Genomic DNA, 18,700 nt, shown 5'->3' with positions numbered 1-18,700 from the left:
GATGATCTCCGGTTGCATCAACAGATAGGGGGTGTGCTACAAAATCATGTTTCAATATGAAGTTTATCAATGAATTTACGAAAAAAAAATCATTTTTTTCCGTTTTGTATCAATTTGTGGTTTAAAAATTCATAATAATTGTAAGATTGGAATACTTTTCCCACGAGTTTTTATTTTATTTTCTTACATTTCTCGAAAAAAAACTAGTTTCCCAAAATTATCAATTTCGGATCTATATAAGCAAAAATATGCTCTATTTTGTAAAATATTCTTCATTCGATTTTTTTGTATTTTTTAATCCGACTGAAACTTTTTTGGTGCCTTCGGTAAGCCCAAAGAAGCCATTTTGCATCATTAGTTTGTCTATATTATTTTCTATACAAATTTGGCCACTGGCCATACAAAAATGATGCATGAAAATTCAAAAATCTGTATCTTTTGAAGGAATTTTTTGATCGATTTGGTGTCTTCGGCAAAAGTGGAGGTATGAATTTGGACTACACTGAAAAAAAATGATACACGGTAAAAAAATTTGGTGATTTTTTATTTAACTTTTTGTCACTAAAACTTGATTTGTAAAAAAACACTATTTTTTATATGTTTTAGAGGACATAAAATGCCAACTTTTCAGAAATTTCCAGGTTGTGCAAAAAATCATTGACCGAGTTATGATTTTTTGAATCAATACTGATTTTTTCAAAAAAACGAAATATTGGTCGCAATAATTTTTAAACTTCATTTTCGATGTAAAATCAAATTTGCAATCAAAAAGTACTTGAGTGAAATTTTAATAAAGTGCACGATTTTCAAGTTAAATCCATATTTAGGTGACTTTTTTCAAAATAGTCGCAGTTTTTCATTTTTTTTAAATTAGTGCACATGTTTGCATACTTTTGGAAAAAATATTTTTGAAGAGCTGAGAAAATTCTCTATATTTTGCTTCTTGGGACTTTGTTGATACGACCCTTAGTTGCTGAGATATTGCAATGCAAAGGTTAAAAAACAGGAAAATTGATGTTTTCTAAGTCTCACCCAAACAGCTCACCATTTTTTGTTGTCGATATCTCAGCAGGTAATGGTCCGATTTTCAATGTTAATATATGTAATATTGAATGTTTGGCCCTTTTGAAATGTTAGTCTTGATTTGAAAATTTTGAAAATATTGTTATTTAAAAAAATGAAAAACTGAGACTTTTTTCAAAAAAGTCACCTAAATGTGGATTTAACTTGAAAACGGTGCACTTTATCAAAATTTTGTACTTTTTAATTGCAAATTTGATTTTACATCGAAAAATGAAGTTTAAAAATTTTTGCGATTAATATTTCGATTTTTTGAAAAATCAGTATTGATTAAAAAACTCATAACTTGGTCAAAGATTTTTTGCACAACCTGGAAATTTCTGAAAAGTTGGCATTTTATATCCTCTAAAACATATCAAAAAATAAAAAATTAAAAATAATTGCAAATCATGTTTTAGTGATACAAAGTTAAATAAAAAAATCACCAATTTATTTTTACAGCGTATAATTTTTTTTCAGTGTAGTCTGTATCCATACCTACAACTTTGCCGAAGACACCAAATCGATAAAAAAATTCCTTCAAGAGATACAGATTTTTGAATTTTCATACATCATTTTTGTATGGCCAGCTGCCAAATTTGTATGGAAAATAATATGGACAAACTAATGATGCAAAATGGCTTCTTTGGGCATACCGAAGGCACCAAAAAGTTTCAATCGGATTAAAAATACAAAAATTAAAATTGAAGAAAAAGACCGATTTCGTAGAGAATTGCTCTTCTATGACTGGCTGGTAATGAAATATTCGATAAATAAATTTAGAATCTTTATTAAAAAAAATAAGCTTTAGATCAAATATTTGCTTATTTTTACTAAAAATTAAACGAAAGCATTTAGTTTTTTTTTTGCTTTAGCAGTGTTTTTGTTTAAAATTAAAATCCTTATGTTTGAATTGAATTTTTATCATTTCTACATTGATGTTTTCAGAATTAAACTGAAGCCTGGGAGAAGAAAATATAATTATCAATTTCGTAAAATTGTGAAATATACGATAAAAAACTTGGATTGTTGTACTGAATAATTCTACTATTGATTTCATACTATTTTGAATGTGTTCACTTAAAGTTTTGGTGTATCTGTTTTGAGGCATTTTATTCAAATTGATTTTTTTTAAATAAATGAGTAAACAAAAGTTTAAAAAAGCAAATTAATTTTACAGATAACAAAGTTCGCAGCAAATATTTATGAAATATTGAAAAATGTCTCAAAATGAGTCAAGAAATTTAGCCAAAAAAATAATTGAAGTTTGAAGAAATTCGAAGAATAACTATTTAAATGTTGTGTCTGTTGAAAGACATATAATTTTTCAAGATATTTGCATAAAAGTGCACAATAACGTAAGAATTGTAATTTTTGTAAAGAAGATTTGAATCCAAATTTCGTTTAAATAAATTATAATGGTGCCTGATTTTAATAAATATTTTTGTGATAATCAAATAAATCAAAAAACACATTTAAAAAATATTTAATTATCCAAATAAATTTATATTATTTGCAACGCTTGTTTTTTTTTGTTAATTTTAAAAGGATCTGATGAAAATAATGTTATGATTTTTTTTTACATTTTCAACTATTATCAAACATTAGTTCCGGCCCGCCACTGCTGCAGAAAAATCAGATCTGGCCCGCAGGGCCAAAAGGTTGGGCACCCCTGGTTTAAAGCTAGGTAATTTATGGATACGTACACAAATTTTTTTCCACATTTTAAGCAAAATTGTAACCAATAAAACAATACATTATAAATTACAAAATCACATCGATCACTACGTACCGTAAACTAAGGTAACTTTGATAGCCCGGGGTGACTTTGATAGGTTTTTGAAATGCCCGTCAAATTAATATCTTAACATTTTTTTTTAATTTTGAGTATGTAAGCATTAAAGGATAACTTATTATCGAACATATATGCAACAATGTAACTGTTCCATTGGATGTATGAAAATTAGTGGCCAGATCAAATTTCTATCAATGTCACCCCGGGCTATCAAAGTCACCCCAGTTTACGGTATTTAATTGTTCCACTATTTACACAATCAAATCTGGATTTCCTGACCAAAAGATGTATTTTTCCAAGATTTTTTTTTCAATTTCGGAAACCGGGACAAAATTAAAAAATTCCAGGAAGTAAGTTGTCCCAAAATTTCCCAAAAGAACTAATTACAATTTTTTGCAATTAAAACTATTAAAACTAGGTGCAAAATTTAATTAGTTTGGTTCTGCTCTCACATGTTATCTTTGTTTGGTTTTCTATTTAAATTATGCAAATAAGCACAGCTGTATAATGATGAAAAAATGTATGAGCAGAATAATCAAAAACCTTCTAGTTCTGCTCCACACAAAAAAACACAATTTTTTTCGCGATTTTGAATATTTGCCAAAGTTTGAATGGAGATTTTTTAAAGTAAAAACGGTTCTTAATGCACCATTAGGTGGTTTTTACCTTCCTCATATTTATAAAGTAATTTATCCAAAATAGCCTAATATAATATAAATTAAATTTCACTACTCACTACTACACCACGCACGTCTTATCTTCAAGATTCATGGCTCATTGGTAAGGTTTTTACATTTTAATCAAAATCTGACTTCAAAAAGTGTATAAATAACACTCAAGTGCTCACAAGTTTTGATACGATTTTAGGATGCACAGGCTTTGGGGTCGGTGAAAATGCCTTTAAAAAACGGCCATTTTTGGCTTCTGCACTTCTTTGGGTTTGCTAAAAGATTGATCTCAACCGAATCTTTTGGACAATTCTATTCTAAAACAATAGAGAAGAGTGGGGAGACTTGATCCCCGGGGACACTTGATCCCAAGCCTGTATCTCGTCAGCATGTGGGTAAAACAATTAGCTTTGTTCTAGAAAGTTGTGCGAGAATTACTAAAAACTCATTGTAGAAAACAAAGAAAAAAAAAGTGTGGATTGAGCTACACACATTTTTCTAAAAAGTGCTGCAAAAAACTTCCAAAAGATCTTTTTTCTTTGTTTTGATAAGGATAGAAAACACTCAAAAATTACTCAAAAAAATATTTTTTTATATATAAATTGTTTGATAAACATATCAACTCCAAAACCCATACGCATTTGACGTTAAATTTATCGTCATACTATTTTTACAATCAATTGTTTAAAAAAGTACGTTTAGGGAGACTTGATCCCTGCAATTTGACATTCACTGGAATCAGCCTCCAGATTAAATAATTGAGCTGGGTTTTCGTACATAGTTTCCTTTAGTATAGTTGTACATAACTAACTGCAGTTTGAACCATTTTTCAAAAGTTTTGTAAACAAAAATTACCAGCTTTTGTAAACATGCTCAATTTTGGTCTAAAAAAGAAAATTTTAAGTTTTTAAATATTTTGCTTGCTAAACTTGTTATATTTTGAACATAAACGTACAGGTTTATTGTGAAATTGCTATAACTTATAGAAAATTAAAAGTTTGGATGAATAAAAAATATTTTGCTTAAGATTTTTTCAAATATTTGAAGGGGGATCAAATTACCCCCAACATTTTGAAAATGCCGGTTTAAAATATTTTTTTAAACGCTTGGCATGATTCGAAGAGTTTATCTGATGAAATACCCTTATCAGCCAAACATAGTTGAATGTTCAAGCTTTCAATTCATGCAAAAAGTTCATAGTTTTGTGAGAAATTGACAGAGTTATGTGCGATACAAAAAAAGGGGATCAAGTCTCCCCAATCTCCCCTAACTGTCTGCGTTAATGCAATAAACTGCAAATCAAGAACATATTTTGCACCTCTATAATGTTTCTATAACTATACACTTTCCACCCAGTTCAACCTTCCATCTGAATCATCCGCAATCGAACCGGTAACCGGTCTCGTTGGGCCATCGCAAAACAAAAATCAATATCAATGAACGCGACTCATTGGGGAGAACGATGGGCTGCAACGTTGCCAAAAACGTGACTTCAAAAAAACGGGGAACGTGACACGGTCCACGACGCGTCCGAATGGGGTGTTGTTGGTTAGTCAATTAGAAAGGGCAAAGTGCAACCGGCAATCAGTGGTCGGTGGGAGTGTGTTTCTATTCCGGTTTTTTTTTCTAAATTCGGCATGCAATTTTTGGGTGGTTGCCATCGCGTCTCGCCGAACCTTCAGAACCATAACACGCCAATCGAGCTCAATTGGTTGCAATTGATTAATTTTACCTTGTTTTTCCTCTCCGCGCAGGTATCCGTTTCTCGCTTGACGTGTGCCGCGATGAGGTGAAAGCCCTGTCCGCACTGATGACCTTCAAGTGTGCCTGTGTGGACGTTCCGTTCGGCGGTGCCAAGGCCGGTATTAAGATTGACCCGAAGGCGTACTCCGAGCACGAGCTGGAGAAGATCACGCGTCGCTTCGCGCTCGAGCTTTCGAAGAAGGGCTTCATTGGGCCGGGTATTGATGTGCCCGCTCCGGACATGGGCACCGGTGAGCGCGAGATGTCCTGGATTGCGGACACTTACGCCAAGACCATCGGCCATCTGGACATTAACGCGCACGCTTGCGTCACCGGCAAGCCGATCAACCAGGGTGGAATCCACGGTCGTGTGTCCGCCACCGGTCGGGGTGTCTTCCACGGGCTGGACAACTTCATCCGGGAGGCCAACTTCATGTCGATGATCGGAACCACACCCGGATGGGGTGGCAAGACCTTCATCGTGCAGGGCTTCGGTAACGTGGGTCTGCACTCGTGCCGGTATCTGTGCCGTGCCGGAGCGACCTGCATCGGCGTCATCGAGCACGACGGTTCGATCTTCAACCCGGCCGGAATTGACCCCAAGGAGCTGGAGGATTACCGCAACGAGAAGGGCACCATCGTGGGCTTCCCCGGCGCCAAGCCGTACGAGGGTGAGAACCTGATGTACGAGCCGTGTGACATCTTCATCCCGGCCGCCGTCGAGAAGGTCATCACCAGCGAGAACGCCGGCAAGATCAACGCCAAGGTAAGGGGGAACAAAATACCCAAAAATGATCAAGCAAAGTTCAAAAAAGCCAAGTTTCCTCCGTAGATCATCGCCGAGGCCGCCAACGGTCCGACCACCCCGGCCGCCGACCGCATCCTCATCGATCGCAACATTCTGGTCATTCCCGATCTGTACATCAACGCCGGTGGTGTGACCGTGTCGTTCTTCGAGTGGCTCAAGAACCTGAACCACGTCTCGTACGGCCGTCTGACGTTCAAGTACGAGCGCGAGTCCAACTACCACCTGCTCGGTAAGTCCTCTCATCATTCTAACCTCAAAATTGGCCCTCGATATCTTTCTCTGCTCCCTTCAACTCTTGTACAGTACGCGCTACGCTGCGAAGAATCGAGCCAATCCCGTTTCACTCTTTCTATTTGGTTGATTTGAGTTTCATCGTTAATTACGCCCACATTACGCTTCTTTTAGTTTCGTTTCTTTATGATTTTGTTTCTGTTTTCGTTACTGGCGGTGTCAGTTGTCGGGTGATGGAAACCTGCAAGTAACTTATTTTTAAACCGTCATCCCGCAAAACACACGTGCAACTACCGACAGGGAAGCACCGATTCATCAATCATCATACAAACCTGGGTTTTGTTTTTGGTTTTTGACTTTTTTTGTTTTTTTGTTTCTCCTCACCAAAAAATATCAATTCGTTAATTGATTCCCTCACAACTCTGTTATATTTTGTTTTTGTTTATTTTTTGCGTTTTGTTCAATTATAGTAAATACCTATATAGAGATGAATTGAATTGAACAGATTTAATTTTTTGAATAAAGTTTTCAAAACTTTTTCAACCAATCAATCTATTTTGAAAACAAAAGTACAAAGAAGATTTTGCATGTGTTTTTTTGCCACAAATATCGCTGAAATTTCGAAATATTTTGCTTAAATGTTCTGTCAAAATCTGAAGTTGAAAAATCACCTTCAGTGATAATTTCAAAATCGCCAATCATCACTGCTAGAAAATATCAGAAGAGGGTGGTCCTCTCTTCTCTTTCTCTCTCTCTCTCTCTCTCTCTCTCTCTCTCTCTCTCTCTCTCTCTCTCTTGCAATATATCGCATGAATGACGCAACTCCAATTTTGCTGACAGATACTCTATGCGAGAGAATAACTCTCTCGAAAGCACATCAACACAAAACACACAAAATTGTGTTCATTTAAAAAGTTCATCCTTATATAGGCTAGAAAACCGTGACATAGCAAATGAACTCAAAGAACTCAGTATTCATTTTGTGAGTGCCATTTGAGTGGTTTGACAGGTGTCAAATCGGGACTTAGCATTTTTTTTTGAATTTGAATTTTCTTCCGATTGCGCGAAACGTCAGTTTTTTTCGTATTAGTGCCCGTGTGCTTGTCCGTGCTTCTGGCCGTGTTCGTGTACGTGCACCTGACCACGTAGGTGCCTGTCCCTGGTCGTTCCCGTGGCCGTGCTCTAGGCCGTTTTCTTGTCCGGACTCCTGCCCGTGTTCGTGCCCGTGCTTCTGGCCGTTTTCGTGTCCCTGGCTGTGTAGGTGCCTGTTCCTGGCCATTCCCGTGGCCGTGGCCGTACCGTGTACCTGGCCGTGTTTGTGTCCATGCGAAACGGAACAACCGGAACAAAATTAAAATGTTCAAAGTCCCGGAACTGACACCTGTCAAAAAAGTTCATTCGGTTGTTTACCTTTGGGGTTAAGTTCCGAGCTTTTCTCCTTAAATAGAGGAGAAAATCGTGACGTCAGAAATGAACTCAAATCACTCAAAGTTCATTTTGTGAGTGACTTTAACATTTTGGCCTAGTTTGACAGCTACCTCGTTCCCAGGTTTTCTGTGGGTGAGAAAAGGAGGCGAATACTTTATGAAAATCATACCTGTCAAAATTCCTAGCCTCAAAATTTTGTCGCGAGTTGCTTTTCTCCTCTATAACCTTGACCTTTGATGACCTTTCCGTTTTCATTGCACCGTGGTGGTCGATACTTGAAAGGCTACTTGATCTGTCAAAGATTTCGTGTTTGATTCTACTTATTTGGTGTGTGAACTTTTTCGAGAAGGAACATTCCAGATTTTATTTACTCTATCCCTTCACTCAACCTTTTCACCACCGATTCGGGCAGTATTTCCTCTCAGATTGGCGCTTTGCTGCTCTGGGTGTAGGTTTGAAAACTAAGTAGCTTCAAATCGATTTAGAAATGAAAACTGCTGCAGAAGAGGTGAGAAATCTAACACCCAACAAATTGGACCTCCTTTAAAGAAAATCTTGTGACGCTCATCAAGATAAAAAAAAATCGACAGCGAACATGACTCTCCTCACAAAAAAAAATCATCTTCTGGATTTTTCGGCGGATCACACTTGCAAGTGTAACGTCACACGTCAAAAATGTCACTTTTCGAAAATAGACAATATTTGTAAACAAAAGAGAAATTTAAGGAGGTATTAGATTATGACAAATAATCTAACAAACAAACAGACGTTTTTATAACGCAGATGAACTGTCAAAAAGTTCTGGCTTGTTTGTCATAGCCGGGAGCGATTTTCCTTTCCGTGTTTCGGCTCCGTCTAAAATCATAATTTGAAATTAAATTAATCCTTAGTTTATCCCGAATGACAGTACAGCCATCCCTCATATTCGGAACAGTTTACAGATCTGCCAACGTTCAACAAATCATAGAAAATCGATAATTGAACATAATGATTTGCTTTTTCCTTCATGTGAAAGCTTTTCTTGCGATTTTTCGATTGATGTATAGACTTGCTGTACATTTTTACGTTTTATATCATGTTTTTAAAGAAAAACATTGACCCTTGAAATCCACAAATTCGGAACACTTTTTTCTTACGATGTAAACAAACTTTTTTTTCTCTCCAGGAGTACTTATTTTTTACAAAATAATGACTCCACACTCTGAAATCAATTAAACTCATGCTTAGTAATGGTTTATGAATGGTCTGATAACTTTTTTTGTGAAAATATCAATTAAATTCAGGTGTTCAACAATTGTGGGAGGCACAATAACATCCCACAATTATGGAACAGGTTATTTGGAGGCAGTGTTTTGCTGCCCTGGATAAAATAGTCTTGAAATTAGGTTTTTTGTTCAAAAAGTACTATTTTTACTAGTGAAATAGCAAGAGAATGTCCAAATAAAGGTCCTAAAAATAGCAGGGACGACAGAAAAGCTGAATTTTGCATCCTATAGACAAATTACCACAAAAGTGTTCCGAATTTGTGGGTGTTCCGAATATGTGGGATGACTGTATTGTGGATTAAGCTGGTAGCTGGATTTTCTGGCATCTTCTCACGGTCATTGGAAACGGTCGTTGATAGACCTAGGGGTTCCCAACTGGAGTGAAAAAGTACAATTTATAGAAAAATTATGGATTAAAATTTTGATTCTGAATCACTTCTCCGACATCAGGAATAATTGTTCGAAGATGCTTGCAAATTTTTTATTCAGTCGGAAAAATATTATATTTCTTGAAAATAGTTTCATTTTTAACCACATGATCACCCCTAATTCTGGCTTGATGCCGCCATCATGCGACCGCGTGCTCCGTTTGTCAACAAAGCGCAGCTGGATGGTGAGACGAAGTGAAGAGGGGAAAGGTTTTGACATTGTTATGCCCGCATCTGGCCCGCCGCCTATTTCGTCGGTCGTTGAGTCGACGGTCGTTTCCAACGACCGAGTCCAGCAAGGTGCTGATCGTACAATAACTCACACAAAACAAATTTATCATCCATCCATCATCATTTTTATTGGGTTTATTTTTCAAGTTATGAAATATCACTAATGTTATATTTTAAATATTTTTAAATTAACAACATATTTATAATAAGATTGTTGCAATTTTTGTAGTTTATGCCCCTCTACACTGACTAAAGTCGAAAGGAGTGGGCAAAAAAATAAAAAAATAAAAGTCTAAAAATGTAAATAACAAACCATGGTTTCAACATTTGAGTGAAAAAGTTGTTTAAAACGCATTATACACCTGTCCAGTTGTTTTGCAATTATTAGTTTAAAAAATATTTAAGTATTGACAAAAAAAATGCGAAAGTTGGAGTCCACATTGGAATTTCATAAACATCCAAAATAATTTAAAATCAGTCCAAACATGCTAAATATGATTATCAATGAAGAAAAATGCAGTTTAGATGGATTTCAGTTGATTTCACGCCTAATTTCTTGAAAAAAGTTAAGTGTTTTAAAAAAACTTTTTTGTTCCCTTATTTTTTCGGACCAGTTTTGAGGGGACATAAACTTTGAAAATATTTGCAACAGCCTGATTTATCTTTAGAATTAACCTTTTAAATTTAGGAATTTAGGAAATAAGAATTCACAGTAAGGAAAATTTAACTTTAAAAAATATATCAGTAATTTCTTCAATGGCAATAAGTTACCTTCAATGTTTGATTTATACACTTTTGTAAATATTTTACACTGAATGACATTTTCACACCCGCTTTCATTTGCACAAAATTGGCAATTTAACAGCACTAACTGAGCTGTAAATATTTCAAAACAATCCCCCTCAAACAAATCTCCGTGTACAGAAAATCCAGCGTGTTATTTTCCGTTCCGCGATAGAAGCTCCGTTATTTTTCCGTTCTTTTTACACGTTCTTTTTTTCTCTTTCTCCCACCATTTTAGCCTCTATCCAGGAATCAATTGAAAAATCGCTTCTCGACAGTAAAGTATCACATTTTCAAACTCTCGCCCCCTCAAACAATAGAGAGCGCCATGTCACCCCCTTTTCTCTTCATGCATTTGTTTTTTTTTCTGTTTCCGTTTAACAGTTTGCAGTTCGTTGTTACTTCATTATTGACTCACGTTGAACTGCCTTCGATTTTAGGCACTTTGAAAGTCAGTCAAAGTTGAAGTAACTATGACACGCAAGCCGTCAGAATGACCACAAAACACGATGTTTCAAAATTTATAAATTTTAAATTTTCGGCAAAAAACAAATTTGAAAACCACATCGTGTGTTGGTTCATGCTCCTCTTTACTTTTTTCTTACTTTATGTTGTTTCCGAGCCCATAGTACAAAACATAACTTTAGTTGAGTTTCCTTTGTTTTTTTTTTTCTACACGCAAAACACTACCCGAACACTTTGCATCACCCCTCTCCTCATTTAGATGTCGGTACATTAACACACAAACACACACAAACATTTGGTTTATCTTTTGTTTTTTTTTTATGTGAAATATGTGATAACACTGTCGTGGCAACAGCTGATTGCTTTACTTAGAGTTGCCCACATGTATAGTTTATAGTTTGGGTGGAAACATTTTCTAATAAGCAAAATTGTGTTTACCGTGCACCTTTTTGACTAACTTGTAATATAGGAAAGTTAGTTTAGATGGGTGGCTTCGCTTACAATTTCGGCAAAATTCGTGAAAAAAAAAATATTTCTAAAAGCAGTCGTCAAATTTCTTTAAGTTATTTTTTGACAACCCTACGTTTGATAGTTGTTTCCTATATTGCGTTACCTTTAACGTTCGTAACCTTGGTAGTGCTCAATGCTAGCGATCGGGAAGGTGTGGCATCTGTCAAACGCAGGGGTGGGGTTGTCAACTTCGTACATTTCAAACGAAAATATCACAGGTTTTTGTTAAATTATTTTACTTTAAGTTGTATTCTAATTTCGCCACATTGCACAGTGGTCCAGATCGCAAAATTAAGTGGAAAATGGATTTTCCGAAAAATGGTGACGTTTTGGAGCTTTGGTGTCTTCAGAAGAGTTGTTGCAAATGGAAAGGGGCAACTTTTGGTTTGGTTCAAAATTAGGGTGGTTCACGATTAGGGTGATTTTGAAAATCTAACTTTTCAGGAATATTTTTGGAATTTTTTGTCTTCTAGAAAGTTGATGGGCTTGCCAATCAAGCAACTTTGTCGAAGACACCAAATTTTATCTCGTAATCTACGCCTTCTATGACCAAATTTATAAAAGCATCTGAGCAAACCTTCAAAATCAGTTTTTGAACGTGGCAGGGTTAACTTTCGAGAACTTTAGAGCTTACAAAACAAACATTTTCATTTTTGACATGTCTTTGGACTTCAGGCGTTTTAAGCACTTTGCATTTGAAAATCTAGCAACAAACGCTGAAAAAATCTCAGGGTTTTTCTTTAAACTTGAGATATCTTCATTTGAAAAGTCTAATTTTCAAGGGAAACCATATGGGACCACCTAACGAAATTCGAAAATTGTCCAAATATATGTTTTCCATGTAATTTTGCCCTGAATCTGAATCTGCCCTCAGATCGGTCATATTTTGGGTTTCCATGTAAAATTATCATTTAAACCCAAAATATGACCAAAAATCGATTTGTTGACATTTTGGCTCAATTCTGAGGGCAGATTCAGATTCAGCGGGCAAAATTACATGGAAAACATATATTTGGACAATTTTCGAATTTCGTTAGGTGGTCCCATATGGTTTTCCTTGAAAATTAGACTTTTCAAATGAAGATATCTCAAGTTTAAAGAAAACACCCCTGAGATTTTTCAGCGTTTGTAGTGCTAGATCTCTTCTTTCAAATGCAACCTAGTGCTCAAAATTTGGCTTGCGCCATTTTGAGATATTTAAGTTTTAAATTTGCATCTTTACCTTAAATGGCTGTAACTTTGACCCTTAAGTCCAAATTGACATGTCAAAAATGAAAATGTTTGTTTTGTAGAGCTCTAAAAGTGCTCCGAATATCACTTTCTCTAAAAGTTAACCCTGAATTGCCACGTTCAAAAACTGATTTTTGAAGGTTTGCTCAGATGCTTTTATAAATTTGGTCATAGAAGGCGTAGATTACGAGATAAAATTTTGGTGTCTTCGACAAAGTTGCTTGATTGGCAAGCCCATCAACTTTCTAGAAGACAAAAAATTCCCAAAAATATTCCTGAAAAGTTTTTTCAAAATCACCCTAATCGTGAACCACCCTAATTTTGAACCAAACCAAAAGTTGCCCCTTTCCATTTGCAACAACTCTTCTGAAGACACCAAAGCTCCAAAACGTCACCATTTTTCGGAAAATCCATTTTCCACTTAATTTTGCGATCTGGACCACTGTGCATTGTTTGCATGGGTTTATTTTTCTCTGTTTTTGTTTCGCTTCCACCCCGTCACCTTGAATGCTTACCTCGCCCAAGTCAGCTTCGCAAGAATCGATCTCCGACTAACCGGAACCTCAAACCCTCGCGGTTCCGTCCAACTATTTTTCTCCTCCTCAGAATCGGTCCAACAGTCGCTGGAGAGCCGCTTCGGTAACGTCGGCGGCAAGATCCCGGTGACGCCGTCGGCCGCCTTCCAGAAGCGCATTTCCGGTGCTTCCGAGAAGGACATTGTCCACTCCGGCCTGGACTACACCATGGAGCGATCGGCCCGTGCCATCATGAAGACCGCCATGAAGTACAACCTGGGACTGGATCTGCGCTCGGCCGCGTACGTCAACTCGATCGAGAAGATCTTCGAGACCTACCGCGACGCCGGTCTGGCCTTCTAAGGAGCGAGCAAGCATGCAACGGAACATCGGCGCCTTGGGGTCAGGACAGGTTTAGAACAGAACAGAACAACACAAAACAACGGAAACTGCCACAAATGCCCGATAGTTCAGTCGTTACTTAAACAACAACAACAACAACTATTTGAATGTAAGGAGCCTACAACTAAAGTATCACGTCTCAAAATAAGCAAGTTTTAGTGGTCAGCAGCACGTACGAATTGTAGCGCGAGCACCCAACTTACGCAGTTTCCTTTTAACGTGTATCGGTAGATAAGTCGTTGAATTGAATTGTGTTAAATTCCCATTTCCCTCAAACAAGAAAACTCCCACTAGTTTACAGAGATTTCAAATGTGTGCTTAAATGTTGATTTTACCTCAAAAACTCCAAGTTGTTTTTTGTTTCAGTGTACCAATTCCCATTACATTCTAAGTTTCTACAGTTTGACTTGTTTTTAACTTGTGTTAAAGAAGAAACATCGGCAGAAGTACCCTAGCTAGCGTTTAAAAGGCAAAAAGTACATTAGCAAATAAAAAAAACAAACAATGTGTACTTACAACAACCAAAATCGATACCAATTTTGCAGTTATTGAATGTCACTTTTTGTTGTAACAAATAAATGAACACACACAAACACTTGCTAACACAACAAAATATTACTGTCTAAGCTGGAAGTGAAATTGAAGAAAAAAAAAGTTCGAAAAGCTACTTTTCCAAACCATAAAATAACTCAGCGAGCATCGGAGCTTATGTCCAATTTCAGAACGAAACTTAACAGCACTTTAAAATAAAGATTATGAATGAAAAAATACTGGCAGAGTTTTTTTAAGGGGTAAGAACTAAGAAAAGAAATTAAAAAAAAATTCGCGGAAATAATCCACCCCATGATTCAACAATAAATGATTTTGGTTTAACTATTTCACATTTGAGCAATTCTCTACCAAACCCGGAAATGAAGTGTGAAATTTCCTACTTTTCATGTCTTTCTCGAATGACGAAACGGCCTTATTTTCTCTACTAAAAATAACAGAATCGAACAAAAACACATTTCAAAACAAATCGACGCTATCGTGCTATCTTGTCGCACCCATCATTTTGACGTTCCGAGAAAAACGCGTTTTAATGTTTGACCTTGAATAAACAAAAACTAGAGCACGCAATGGCTGACCATTCTGTGCATTGTCCCGAAGTTTGGTTGAAGTTGGTTGCTGGAGTCCCGAGTTATGATTACAAATGTTTACGGTAGTCTAACTTGTACGTGCGTCAAACGCGTTCTGACCTGAAATCCCTTTGGCCAGTTGTCGCACTTACATGAATTTTCAGGGAGTGACAAGATAGCACGACATGATTGAAACTTCTTTCATTTGTACTACTTTCATACGTAATGTTTTTATTGAATATTTCAGGATTGAAATCGAATTTTTGGGGACCTGTGAAGGTAAAAAAAAGGTGAGGCATTGTGAGCTGCACAAAATGGCGTTTTAAACTCAAGTTGGCCCAAAATGCACGTACTTTTCCGCACTCATTTCAGTTCTGAAAAGTAGCTACTTTTCAGAACTGAAATGGTATTGATTTTCCATTATGTTATTATTGATTTAGCTGGTATCTGGATTTTCTGGCATCTTCTCACGGTCATTGGAAACGGTCGTGGATAACCTAGTGGTTCCCAATTAGTGTGAAAATTTTCAATTATTAGAAAAATTATGAATTTTTAATTAATTCTCCGACATCGGGAATATTCGATTGAACATGCTCGCAAATTTTTTATTCAGTCGGAATAAAAATATATTATTTAAAAAAAGCGTCATTTTAACCACATGATCACTCCTAATTCTGGCTCGATGCCGCCATCATGCGACCGCGTGCTTCGTTTGTTTGTCAACAAAGCAGCAGCTGGATGGTGAGACGAAGTGAGGAGGGGGGGGAGGTTTTGACATTATTATGCCCGCATCTGACCCGCCGCCTATTTCATCGGCCGTTGAGCCGACGGTCGTTTCCAACGACCGAGTCCAGTTAGGAACTGATCGTACAATATGTTTGGTAGGGAAAAAGGGAAAAATAGGCCGTTTCGTTTCTCCAAAAGGAGAGGAAAAGGTGACAGTTTCACAGCGGAATTGCAAAATAGTAGCACAGACAAACAGACGGGACACTCGAGTACCGAACCATCGTCCTCCAAAAACGGTTATTTCAAATTCAGTTTTGTTTCGGCATCCACTCACCCGGCGCTGATGGCGCTGCTGTCGTGACAACTCGCCCGTCTTTTCTCAGTGTGTGTGATGCGTGTTTTTTTGTTTTTAAGTTGAGCGTGAGCACGTGTGAGGCAGCAAATGAAAACAAAAAAAAAATATTATGAAATTCAGAAATTTCAACGGTGATCCACTATCCAGACTTTGCGGGTCAAATTTGGGGAAGTTTCGACCAGAGTCAGATGAGCGGTTGACTAGCGAGGGCATACCTTTTACCCCACTATTAACCAGATAGGCCTGCTCCCTAGGGTCCACCTTGGCTGCTTCCTGCGGGTCGAGGGCGATCCTTCAATTTTGTGGATGGTCCCTTATCGACAATAACCCATTATGGGTATCGGTTAACGAACGAAGCGAAACTTTTATGCATTTTCGCTTTGTTTGTTTTTTTTTGTATATAATATAATAATAATTTGCAATGTGGGCATCAAACGAAGTAAAGTAAGCGTATCCTAGACCTTATACCTCCCTAAAACAGTCCAACGGTCCAACTCCAAGTGAAACTTACTTGGGGACACCGTGGAGATTTTACCCTTTTCCCCTTGGAAAAGTGGAGCATCAACGCTTCCGGTCTTTCAAATCCCTTTTCTTGTCGCTGGTACGTGGGGGAGATAGGATCGGCCGACAGTGGGTGGCTGGTGGTGAGAATCTGGTTCAGATGAAATTGCTTTTAATCCCAATTATCAATTCCTATGCAACCTGTTTTGGGAAATCATCATAATATCAGCAATTCCATTTGAAAAGAGCCTAAACCGAAAAAAAAGTTCTCCGATCGGGCTCAAAAATTTTCTGGGGGTTCCTTGGCCAAAATAATTAGACCCGTATTTTTTGGTTTGACCATTAGGGTGACCTACGCCGTGTTAGGGTGGTCTGAAAAATGACCATTTTCGTCATTTTTTGCAAAAACCTCTTTATTCGAAAAATCATATCTCCGCGCCATTTCATCCGATTTTGGCTGTCTTAGACGCAAAAGAAAGGCGATGAGTTTGGCTATTTGGGAAAAATAGTAAGAAGTTTCTAAAATCTAGCTTACCATTTGAAAAAGTCGCATGAAAACTTAAAATTGCGTTTTGACCGTGTCTAGACCTAAGAGCCTATGTCTGAAAATATTTTTATCGGATTTCTTATAAAATTTCACATAACATTTAAAAAAATTGGCGATGTCGAACCGTACGTTTCGGAGATATGATTTTTTGAAAATAAAAACTGAGTTTTTCGACGCGCCACGCACAAAACGAAAAAATGACGAAATCGGCAAAAAAAAAACAACTTTTTCCACTGAAACTGTTATGGTACGAAAAGTTGCGTCTTTCAATTACGAAAATTTTGATACCCAAACTGTCGTGATCGGGGACTTTCTTTTATAATAAAAACACAGATATTTTGCAATTAACAAACAACACGTCTTATTCCACACAAATTAACCACAAAACTGATTTGACAATCTTCATGCTCTCTTTTGCCGGCCGCACGCATCTCGTTGTTTTCTTGCTCGTTGTTCTCTCTCGCAGCTCGCTAACGCGCTCTCGCACTCAACCCGCAATCTGTCAGCTAACAAGGCAATATTCATGAAGGTTCGCACTTTTTGTTGCGCTCTAAACTCTTATATATGAATAATTCAATCTTATAATAAATACTCATTTTATAATTTATTACATATTCAATCCTGCAACCCAAAATCCCTACACAAACATCTATAGGTCATCGCTGAAATTTTAAAGTTATCGCAGTTTTAGTGAAAAAAGTTGATTTTTTGCCGATTTCGTCATTTTCCCGTTTTTGCGCGTGGCGCGTCGAAAAACTCAGTTTTTATTTTCAAAAAATCATATCTCCGAAACGTACGGTTCGACATCGCCAATTTTTTGATATGTTATGTGAAATTTTCCGAGGAATCCGATAAAAATATTTTCAGACATTGGCTCTTTTGTCCAGATACGGTCAAACGCCATTTTAAGTTTTCATGCGACTTTTTCAAATGGTAAGCTAGATTTTAGAAACTTCTTACTATTTTTCCCAAATAGCCAAACTCACCACCTTTCTTTTACGTCTACCTAATGGCCAAACAAAAAAATACGGGTCTAATTATTTCGGCCAAGGAACCCCCAGAAAATTTTTGAGCACGATCGGAGAACTTATCTCGGATTAGTTTTCAATAAGACGTAAGCGCCAATGGTAAACAAAGCCCTTTTTGCATCGATATCCGACCTACTTAAGAAATTCTTGAAATTGTTCATCTACACGTCCTTCAATCGCCCTAAACTTAAAACAAATGGAATGTTGTTTCAATTTGAAGATAAAGGAAAAATAGTGCTGGAGGTCACGGTGGCTCTTACGGCTTCTTGAAAAGTCACCCGAGATATATACAAGGCATTATGTCAAAATCCAGTCTGCAATCCACTAAAATCATCATCTCCATGCGAAGCCACTATCTACGACTTGTAGTTTCCAAGAAATTATAGATTAAAAAACGAGGTTTTCCAAAGGATTTTCACATTTTCCGCGAAAAAAAACCCGAAAATTTAGAGTGGTGTCAAAACAGGAGGGAGTCAGATTTAGATGAAAATAGAAGTAACGGCTCGTTTAGAAGCTTGATACGAAAAAAATATTTCTTTTGCTGATTTTTATGATGTTTAATGTACGCAAAAAAATGAAAACAATACCCGGGCAGACGGTAATAACAAAATTAATAATATTTCAATAACAAATCCTGTTAAAATAACAAAAAGTGTTGTTATTTTATCCTGAAGTTCAACTTCAAGAAGAAAAAATAATAACAGTTTCTGATAAAATAACAAAATTTGGTATTGAAGTGATATTATATTGAAAATGTTTAATAACACGCTAATAAGAGGAAATGTTATACATTTCAAAAACTCTCCTAATAACAAAATTTGGTATTCGTTCGGTATACTGACTTAGAAATAAAATTACCATAAA

The 18,700-nt window shown here is 36.6% G+C and overlaps 1 protein-coding gene across 2 annotated transcripts in view; it reads left to right on the top strand.

Moving 5' to 3' along the window:
* LOC6047848 (glutamate dehydrogenase, mitochondrial) overlaps positions 1-14,331 on the top strand; it is a 35,516-nt gene extending 21,185 nt beyond the window's left edge. Inside the window, exons 3-6 of one of the 2 annotated variants that reach the window (XM_038250199.1) lie at positions 5,277-6,031; positions 6,098-6,302; positions 10,678-10,716; positions 13,251-14,331. In XM_038250199.1, the coding sequence (XP_038106127.1) occupies positions 5,277-6,031; positions 6,098-6,302; positions 10,678-10,716; positions 13,251-13,522 (1,271 nt within the window). In that variant the 3' untranslated portion in view covers positions 13,523-14,331. The remainder of the gene's footprint in view (positions 1-5,276; positions 6,032-6,097; positions 6,303-10,677; positions 10,717-13,250) is intronic. The other variant, XM_038250202.1, reaches the window with a different exon arrangement.
* The last annotated feature ends 4,369 nt before the right edge of the window (positions 14,332-18,700 follow it).

This window comes from Culex quinquefasciatus, chromosome 1, assembly GCF_015732765.1.
Source record: "Culex quinquefasciatus strain JHB chromosome 1, VPISU_Cqui_1.0_pri_paternal, whole genome shotgun sequence".
NCBI lineage: Eukaryota > Metazoa > Arthropoda > Insecta > Diptera > Culicidae > Culex > Culex quinquefasciatus.
The sequence above is the reverse complement of the archived record's forward strand: the minus strand, read 5'-3'. Positions and strand labels throughout refer to the sequence as shown.